General features: G+C 58.6%; 1 protein-coding gene across 1 annotated transcript; it reads right to left on the bottom strand.

The window, feature by feature from the left end:
* Window positions 1-2,342: 2,342 nt before the first annotated feature.
* Window positions 2,343-3,661, bottom strand: IFITM5 (interferon induced transmembrane protein 5). The gene is made up of 2 exons (XM_001085215.5): window positions 3,440-3,661; window positions 2,343-2,860 (listed from the first exon to the last, which is right to left on the bottom strand). The coding sequence occupies exons 1-2, from the start codon at window positions 3,623-3,625 to the stop codon at window positions 2,648-2,650; spliced, it is 399 nt and encodes a 132-aa protein (XP_001085215.1). The 5' UTR covers window positions 3,626-3,661; the 3' UTR covers window positions 2,343-2,647.
* Window positions 3,662-9,444: the final 5,783 nt, after the last annotated feature.

Below are 9,444 nucleotides of genomic sequence, written 5' to 3' on the forward strand. Positions count from 1 at the left end.
TTGTTCCTCCGAGGAATTGTGCTTCCTTCCTTCTGAAGTAAGGGCCGTGCCCGGGGCCCCATTTCTCCTTCCACTTGGGTCGGGAAGCGCAGCAACTTTGAGGCTCACGCTGAGAAACGTGGGTCCCCTCGCGTCTGCACCTCCCTCCTGCACTGGTGCTGCCGCCGCACCCTGTCCTCAGAGTCTCCTTCGGATGGAGACTCAGGGAGGGAGGGAGGGAGGCAAGGACGCCTGTGGAAACCTCTTCCAGGCAGCTCTGGGGTCTGGGGATCAGGAGGCCTGGGTCTCCCAAGGCCTGTCTCTGCCACTCTCAGCGGCTGCCAGAAGCAGTGTGTGGGGGATGCGTGTCTCCAGTGCAGCGCACCCGCGGCCGAGACCAGCACTCAGAGGTTGGCCAGGAGTTCTCTCAGGTGCCCTGACAGGAGCCGCGTAGAGTGCAGATGGCTGAGACCTGTGGACACTGGGTGTCTTACGGCAGCTTGCTTGCTGGGGCTCACGGCCACAGTGGAGAGGGGCTGCGGGTCAGGGTGCAGCCCAGCGTGCGGTCCAGTGCCGGGCGCGAGCCTTGGAGAATGCAGCCTGATGCCTCCATGTGGCTCCCCAGTCCCCTACAGGCTCCCTCAGCTGCAGAGCTGGGTCCCATCCAACGCTGTCACTGGGCAGCGAGAGGCAGGTTCCCCGAGGGAAGCATGGGCCCCTTCTCCCACCAGGGTTGTCCCAGCAGGAGCTCATCTTTGCAGTCCCAGAGCCAGGGCGATGTGTGCACAGGTGTCAGGTCGGTCGGTAGCCCTGTGCCTGCAGGAGAAATGTGGCCTGAAACCTGCTGCATGTGCATGCCACACAGGTGTGTGGTCACCTCTGCACATCCTGAGGTGACCTTTTTGGGGGGTTGTGATGGCCAGTGCATGTGTGCCAGCCTGGCTGGTCAGGGTTCATCCGCCTGCCCAGGAGTCTGAGCCTGAGGCAGGGAGGTGCTGGTGACTGTTCCCCCAAGGTGGCTCACCCACAGCACTGGGCATGGGCCAGGTCGTCCCTGCCCCTCAGTAAGCCTGGGGACTGGCAGACCGTCTCATCCCTGGGGACATGTATCCAGCCACACATGGGCTGACCCCCTCCCAGCCTCAGCATCCAACACAGTTTGGTCCCTTCTCAGGCCATCCTGGGGCTCAGGGCTGGCACACTGTCTCTATCCCAAGGCAAGCATAGGTGGGCACACTGCCCTTGTCCTTGGTCCACCGTGAGACTGGGCTGGGCTGGCTGGGCCTGCACTCAGAGTCCTGGCCACACCTGCTGTCGGCTGCAGGCATATCACAGATAGGGAGCACTGCCCAGGGCTCCAAGTAGACCAACTAGATAAAGATTCCCACCCACAGCCCAGGAAGATCCGGCAGGCAAGGGTGAGGGAAGGGCCCCGGGGTGGGGTGCTCAGAATCCCAGGCCACTCTGCGGTTAAGCACCACCTCCTGGCAATGGCTGGCCTCAACGAGGCCCCAGGGCCTCCCTGCAGCCCGCGGTGTGCATGTCCCTGGCACTCTCCCATCACCAGGCTGTGGTGGGGGTGTGTGGGGAGGCAGTGGTGCACAATGCAGGTAAAATCATATGAGAACATGCGCCCCATGGTGCATGCACCCATACACCAAGGGACTCAGTGCAGGTAAAATAATGTGAGAACAAGCATCCAGCACCAGCGGACTCAGAAAATGTCACACACACACCCATTTTCTGTCTTTCTGGATAGTTTGGTTGGTGTGTGTGTGAGAGAGAGAAAGGGGAGCTGCTATCCTGCCCACATGTGTATGTGTGTGTATCCAGCCCCGCCCATGGGATGGTCCCCGCCCTGCCTTCCCAGTCACCCTCCCTGGCCCAGGAGGGAGGGAAACCGCCGTGGGGACTGGGATTTCTCAGAATTAAGGGGGCGCGCAGGGTCATGGGGACAGACAGAATGAGCCAGAAGGAAGGAGGCGTACACCAGACCCCAGATGGGGCCCACACACAGGCACGGACCCTCACGCAGACTTCGAGCACGCACACGCATGTGCACAGAGATGGGGGGGGCACACGTGGAGTTGGGACGCACCCATGATGTTCTGGGGCACAGGCCACTAAACCACAGAGCAGCAGAGATCAAAGGCCTGGGCTTCAAACTTAGTTTAAAATACTCTGGGCCTCCACCCCATAAGCCACAGGCCGCCAGTGGCTGAGAGAAGCGGGCAGTGGGGGCAGGGCAGGGCTGCCAGGGGCACTCGCACCGTTCACTCAGGGTCGGCCGTGGCATTTGGCTTTGCTGGTCCCTAGGGCAGCTCCTTCCCCCACACTAGGCAGGAAAGAGGCCCAGGCGGCACTTTCTGGAACCAGGCACTTTTAATCGTAGAACCGAGGGGCCTGGAGTGTGAGGAGGGAGGGGCAGGGCTGGGGGCAGAGTTAGGGCCCGGGAACCCTCAGGTTAGGGTGAGGACCCTGGGGTCTGACTGGGTCAGCGTTAGGTGCCCATGTTGGGGCTGGAGGGCCCCAGGTTCAGGATGGGGCAGGGATGGAGGCCCCACAGAAGGAGGGCCGGGCTCCGGGGAGTCAGTATTGAGCCCCAGGGGCAGCAGCCTGGGGTCAGTGTCCTGGGGCTGGGACAGGACCCAGATCAGGACCCAGCCTGTCAGTCATAGTCCCCATCGTCAAATTTGGTGCTGAAGAAGGCGGCAGAGTCCTTGGCCAGCCGGGCCAGGTGCAGGGCACCAGTCACCACCAGCCCCAGGAGCAGCAGGGGCGGCACCAGCGTCCACATCGCGGCCAGGATGTTGTAGCACTTGGCCTTGGAGCCAAAACGCCGCGCCGCTTCCAGGTCGCCAACCACCTTCTGATCTCGGGCCTGCAGAGAGACCGCAGGGCCAGATGGCTTTGTGTCCTTGGGGCCTGGGGGCCATTCCCCACCCCCACCCAGGGCACCTGGAAGGCCCCTGCTGGACCCAAAATCTGGATGGAGGGTTGTGGCCTGAGGAGATACTCCCCGGGGCCCCAGCTATGGACCCAGGGGCCCTCCCAGGCCAGTGTCAGCCTATCAGAGTTCTCTACGGGTGAGGGTCCTCCAGGGTGCAGAGACACCCCCAACCCTGCCACCCAGGAGCTGAAGTCAAAGGGACCTCTGTTCCAGGAGACCCCAGCACGTGAAACCCCTTGATTGCAGAGACCTCTGTGGGTGCCTCCCATGGCCTCTGTGCTCTTGGACACGCCAGACCCCCTTAAGAAGAGGCCCCGTGTTTAATGGAGAGGCCCCTGGCCTTGCCTTCCTGAGGAGCTCCTTCCAGGCCATACTGATGGTGTCCCCTTCACAAGCGGTACCCACAGAGCCCCTCAGACAAGCGGAGCCCCCCGCCGCCCCCAGCACGGTGAAGACCCCCCACGGAGCTCCCCACCCGTCCCCCCCCACCTTGGTAGGGCCCCCGCCCACCTTGATGGAGTAGGCCAGCGCCAGGAAACCAAGGCAGCACAGGTTCAGATAGAGGGTGCTGAACACTGACCAGATCAGGTGGTCTCGAGGTGGGGGGTGCGGGGCCCCCAGTGTGAGGGCTGTGTGGGCACGGGCCTTGCTGGGCGTGGGGGCCCGGGGGTCCTCGCGGGGATACGCGGTGTCCATGGGTTCCAGCGCCGTCTCTTCCACACTTAGACTGGTGCTGGGAGGGTGGGCACCCACTCACTTATAGCCCTGCTGCCCTCCCAGCCCAGCCCCTCCATGCTATATATAACACAAATTACAGCCTGCAGCCCGAGGGTGCGGCCCGCCCCTTAGCCCCCACCCCAGGAAGCCCCTGTCCGAGGCTGCCGTGGACCACCCAGCAGGGCCCCTCCTGCCAGACATCCCCCCTTGGAAGGCCACTGCCGGGCAGTGGCAGAGACCCCCACCCACACACCTCATCCCCCCACCCCCATCAAACGCAGTGGGCAGACCATTGGCCAGAGCCCCCTCCCTCCAGGCCAAGAGGGGTGGGAGGTGCTGCCTCAGGGCCACGGGTCTCACAGTTCAGGGACGTACAGGAGCCCCCTCCTCAGAGCCAGAGCTGCTGACACCGCAGCCCCTCCATTCCCAGAACTCAGAACTCAACTCTGCCCCAACACTCGACGAGCAGGAGCACCAGCGCCGGGCCCTAGGAGCGCTGGCGTCCCTGCAAGGGGGAAGAGGAGGGCGGCTGTCAGAGGGCACGCGGGAGAGGAGAGAACCGTGGGGGGAAAGCCAGGGGGTGCAGCCTGTTAAGAACCCGCAGGGGACCCCCAGGGGCCAGCAGCAGCTGTTAACACTGGTGGCCGGATGCAGGGAGCCTGTGGGCGCCTGTGGTGGACACTCCCCTCCTCAGCTTCCTCGGCTGCCCTCCCTGATCCCAGAATGTCTGTGGTGAGTGGTCCTGCTTAGGGCTCAAGGTCCGCCCCAGTCTTGTCTCTGTGGCTGCAGATGCCTCTGCCTGCTGACGACTCACATTTATGTCTTCAGCCCAGACTGACCCCCAAAGACATTGGTTTGGTCCCCAGCTCTGGACTCACACACACTGCTCTGTGGACCTCCACCCACTTCCCAACAATAGACCCCGGATCCTCCCTCCAAACCTCCTGTGCCCAGCCTTCCCCCAAGCAGTGGTGGCAACTGCACCCGGCCAGAAGGCTCAGCTTCCCAGTCTCGCAGTCGTCCACACTCCCGAGCGCCTGGGACTGAGCTGCCCTCCCTCCTCCAGGACCCGCACTCGCCACCGGCAGGGGATGGTTGGGTAGGGGGCTCCTTGCTGCTGTGCTTGAACCTGTGAACCCCAAATATCTGAGACAGGTCTCCGTTAATTTAGAAAGTTTGTTTTGCCAAGGTTGAGGACGTGCCCATGGCTCAGGCTCAGGAGGTCCCGAGGGTATGTGCCCAAGGTGGCCGGAGCACAGTTTGGTTTTACACATTCTAGGGAGACAGGAGACATCTGTCAACATGTGTAAGATGAACATTGGTTCAGCCTGGAAAGGCAGGACAACGCAAAGCAAGGCGGGAAAGACTCGAAGTGGGGGGCGCTTCCCGGTCGCAGGTACATAAGAGACGAAGGTTGCATTTTGCATTCTTTTGAGTTTCTGACTCGCTTCTCCAAAGGAGGCAATCAGATAGTCATTTACCTCAGTGAGCAGAGCGGTGACTTTTTTTCTTTTCTTTCTTACTTTTTTTTTTGTGAGACGGAGTCTTACTCTGTCGCCCAGGCCAGTGCAGTGGCGCTATCTCGGCTCACTGCAACCTCTGCCTCCCAGGTTCAAGCGATTCTTCTGCCTCAGCCTCCCGAGTAGCTGGGACTACAGGCACCTGCCACCACGCCCGACTGGTTTTTGTATTTTTAGTCGAGACGGGGTTTCACCATGTTGGTCAGGATGAAAAAAGCTAACTGTGTAAAGTATTTAAAGAGGTTTGTTCTGAGCCAACTATGACTGACCACGGCTCATGACACAGCCTCCCGAGTTCCTGCAAATGTACCAGAGGTGGCCGGGCTACAGCTTGGTTTTATACATTGTAGGGAGACAGAAGTTACAGGCAAAGACATAGATCAATGCAAGTGTCAACGAAAAGAGTCCAAATCTGTGAAATATTTGAAGAGATTTATTCTGAGCTATATATGAGTGGCCATGGCCCGTGATGTGGCCCTCAGGAGGTCCTGAGAACATAGGCCCAAGGTGGTCGGGGCGCAGCTTGGTTTTATACATTTTAGGGAGACATGAGGCATCAATCAAGTCCATTTAAGAAATACATTGGTTTGGTCCAGAAAGGCAGGACAACACAAAGCCTGTGGGGGGGCGGGCGGGGGAGGCGGCAGTGTTCCAGGCTATAGGTGAATTTAAACATTTTCTGACAATTGGTTGAGTTTGTCTAAAGACCTAGGATTGGTAGAAAAGGAGTGTTCAGATTAAAATCAAGATTGTGGCTGGGCATGTAATCCCAGCACTATGGGAAGCTGAGGCGGGCAGATCACAAGGTCAGGAGTTCAAGACCAGCCTGATCAACATGGAGAAGCCCCATCTCTACTAAAAATACAAAATTAGCCGGGCGTGATTGTAGCAGGACGAGCGGCAGACAAAACTCCTCAGACACCAAGTTAAAGAAGGAAGGGGTTTATTTGGCCGGGGCATCCGCAAGACTTCTGTCTCAAGAGCCGAGCCCCACCCCCGAGTGAGCAATTCCTGTCCCTTTTTAAGGGCTCACAACTTTAAGGGGGTGTGCGTGAGAGGGTCGTGATTGAGTAAGCAGGGGGTATGTGACTGGGGGCTGCATGCACGGGTAATTAGATCGGAACAAAACAAGACAGGGATTTTCACAGCGCATTTCTATACAATGTCTGTAATCTATAGAAAAGAGAACCAGTTAGGTCAGGGTCGACCTTTAACTACCAGGCCCAGGGTGCGGCACCGGGCTGTCTGCCTGTGGATTTCATTTCTGCCTTTTAGTTTCTACTTCTTTCTTTGGAGGCAGAAATTGGGCATAAGTCGATATGAGGGGTGGTCTCCTCCCTTATGATGACGCCTGTGATCCCAGCTACTCAGGAGGCTGAGGCAGGAGAATCATTTGAAACCGGGAGGCGGAGGTGGCGGTGAGCTGAGGTCGTGCCACTGCACCCCAGCCTGGGTGACAGAGCGAAAGACTCTGTCTCAAAAAATAAATAAAAAATAAAGATGTGGAGACCAAAGTTATCTTGAAGTCTTTCAGTGGCAGCCCTTAGAGATAGTAGGTGACAAATGTTTCCTATTCAGCTCTTAATCGCTTCAGGATTGGGAGGGTCTGGAAGAAAAACACCTAGCTATGTTAATTGAGATTCTTTATAGATGCAGATTTTCCCCCAACAAGGAACAGCTTTGCAGGGCCATTTTAAAACTTGGCAAAGAAACTTGTTTTGGGGGAATTTTGATTTTCTTCCTTCTTCTTTTTTTTTTTTTTTTTGAGACTGAGTCTCGCTCATGTTGCCCAGGCTGGAGTGCAATGGCGCAATCTCAGCTCACCGCAACCTCCGCCTCCCAAGTTCAAGCAATTCTCCTGCCTCAGCCTCCCGAGTAGCTGGGATTACAGGGATGCACCACCACGCCCGGCTAATTTTGCATTTTTAGTAGAGACGGAGTTTCTCCATGTTGAAGCTGGTCTCGAACTCCTGACCTCAGGTGATCCGCCCGCCTCAGTCTCCCAAAGCACTGGTATTACAGGCGTGAGCCACCGTGCCCAGCCCTTGTTTCATAACGTTATGCCAGAGTCAGGTTGGAAAGTAAGTCACGATATATAGGGTTAAATAAAACTCATCTGGTTGGCCGGGCGTGGTGGCTCATGCCTGTAATCCCAGCACTTTGGGAGGCCGAGGCGGGCAGATCACCTGAGGTCAAGAGTTCAAGACCAGCCTGGCCAACGTGGTGAAACCTGTCTCTACTAAAAATACAAAAACAAAACAAAACAAACAAAAACAAAAACTCATATGATGAGAAGTTACCATTCGTAGGGCATGACTCCCCAGGCCCCTCTGATAGGAATTTGGGAATGATAAAAAAAGTCAGAGTTTAGTTCTCACAGGTAAGGTGTACATTGCTTCTGCCAGGAAAGGCAGGACATCTCAAAGGGGTGTGGTCACGGGTCATAGTGATACCAGTGGGCTTGGGGAGGTTCCCAATTGCCAGTGGGACCTGAACCCCCACGGGTGTCCAGGCTCTTGGCACAAGAAGGAAATTCAAGGATGAGTCAGAAAATAGTGAAAGCAGGGAGATTCATTGAAAAGTGAAGGCCAGGCGCGGTGGCTCGTGCCTGTAATCCCAGCACTTTGGGAGGCCGAGGCGGGCGGATCACCTGAGGTCAGGAGTTCGACACCAGCCCGGCCAACATGGCAAAATCCCGTCTCTACTAAAAACCCAAAAATTAGCCGGGCGTGGTGGCGGGCGATGATGATCCCAGCTACTCGGGAGGCTGAGGCAGGAGAATCGCTGGAACCCCGGAGGCGGAGGATGCGGTGAGCCGAGATCGCGCCACTGCACTCCAGCCTGGGCGACAGAGACAGACTCCGTCTCAAAAAAAAAGAAAGAAAGAAAAGAAAAGTGAAAAGTACACACTCAAGAAAGGACCGTGTGGGCGGAGACTCCAGAGTCACTTGCAGGGGTTTGGGTGGAGTTTCCATCTTTCGGGGTTTCTTTCACGGAGGGGGGTTTCATGAAGATTCTTGCAGGAAGGTGACGATTTCTCAGAACTGAGGTGCCTCCCGTTTTTTCTTCAGGGCAGCCTAGACGGTCTTTATCGATAGCAGCTGAGAGGCCTCGCCTGTCCTGTGGAGGGGACGCGGTTCCCTTCCCCGCAGGCTACAGCTCGATGCAGAAGGGGATGGTCCGAGAGGCCCGTACACAGCCTCCGACGGCGCTGTTTGGACGTGGAGGGCAGAGGACACGTGGCAAGTGGGACAGCGAAGTTTCCCTGTGGCCCACGAGGAAGCAGAACGTGCGGGCAGGCAAGTGCCTCAGGACCGGGGCGCAGCTCTCCCAACGGCTCGCCCGGAGCGGCACCACCCGCTGGTCAGCCGGGCGCCCGGGAAGGCCCCGACATGAATGCGCCACGGAAACGCCCTCCACGGTTCGCTCCGCCGCACGGCCCTCCCGTCCGGGCTCCGCGTGCGAGCGACCTCCGGCCCTCAGGCGGGCGACGAAGTGCGGCGCGTGTGCGTCCTCCTAGGTCGCCGGCTTGTCCCCCGGCCTCCGCGGACTCGGGCCGCCGGTTCTCGTCGCGGACGGCGGAGGTGTGCAGGGCGCGCCCAGCGCAAGGCCGCCCTGGCCCCAGACCCGTGGCCGCCGCAACGCGCCGCACGGAGGCCGCCATCTTGGCCGAGCGCCCGCCAAGTCCGCGGCGAGTCTGCGCTCCTGGAACTGCGCGGCCCCGGGCGCGGGCTGAGGGTGTTACGGGAGGAGGTCCTGGGGGCGCCCAGGTCACGGCGGCTCCGTCTGTCTTCGCCAGCTGCTTCTCAAAGTCTCGTCGGCCCCTCGCTTCTGCAGCAACTTCAGCAGTTTCCTTTGCTAGTCACGTGAGGCTGCTGCTTAGAACGTTCTGTTCTCCTGCGACCGCTCCGTATTATTCCGTCTCGTCTTGTGGATTTAAAGATTTTCTGATTGGCAGTTGGCTTAGAGAGTTCAGCTTTGGGTCCAGGCTGGGTGGCTCACACCTGGAATCCCAGCACTTTGGGAGGCCGAGACGGGCGGACCACGAGGTCAGGAGATCGAGACCATCCTGGCTAATATGGTGAAACCCCGTCTCCACTAAAAATACAAAAATTAGCCGGTGTGGCGGCGGCGCCTGTGGTCCCAGCTACTCCGGAGGCTGAGGCAGGAGAATGGCGGGAACCCGGGAGGCGGAGCTTGCAGTGAGCCGAGATGGCGCCACTCACTCCAGCCTGGGCGACAGAGCGAGATTCTGTCTCAAGAAAAAAAAAAAAAAAG

Source organism: Macaca mulatta, chromosome 14 (assembly GCF_049350105.2).
Source record: "Macaca mulatta isolate MMU2019108-1 chromosome 14, T2T-MMU8v2.0, whole genome shotgun sequence".
In the NCBI taxonomy this organism is placed as follows: Eukaryota; Metazoa; Chordata; class Mammalia; order Primates; family Cercopithecidae; genus Macaca; species Macaca mulatta.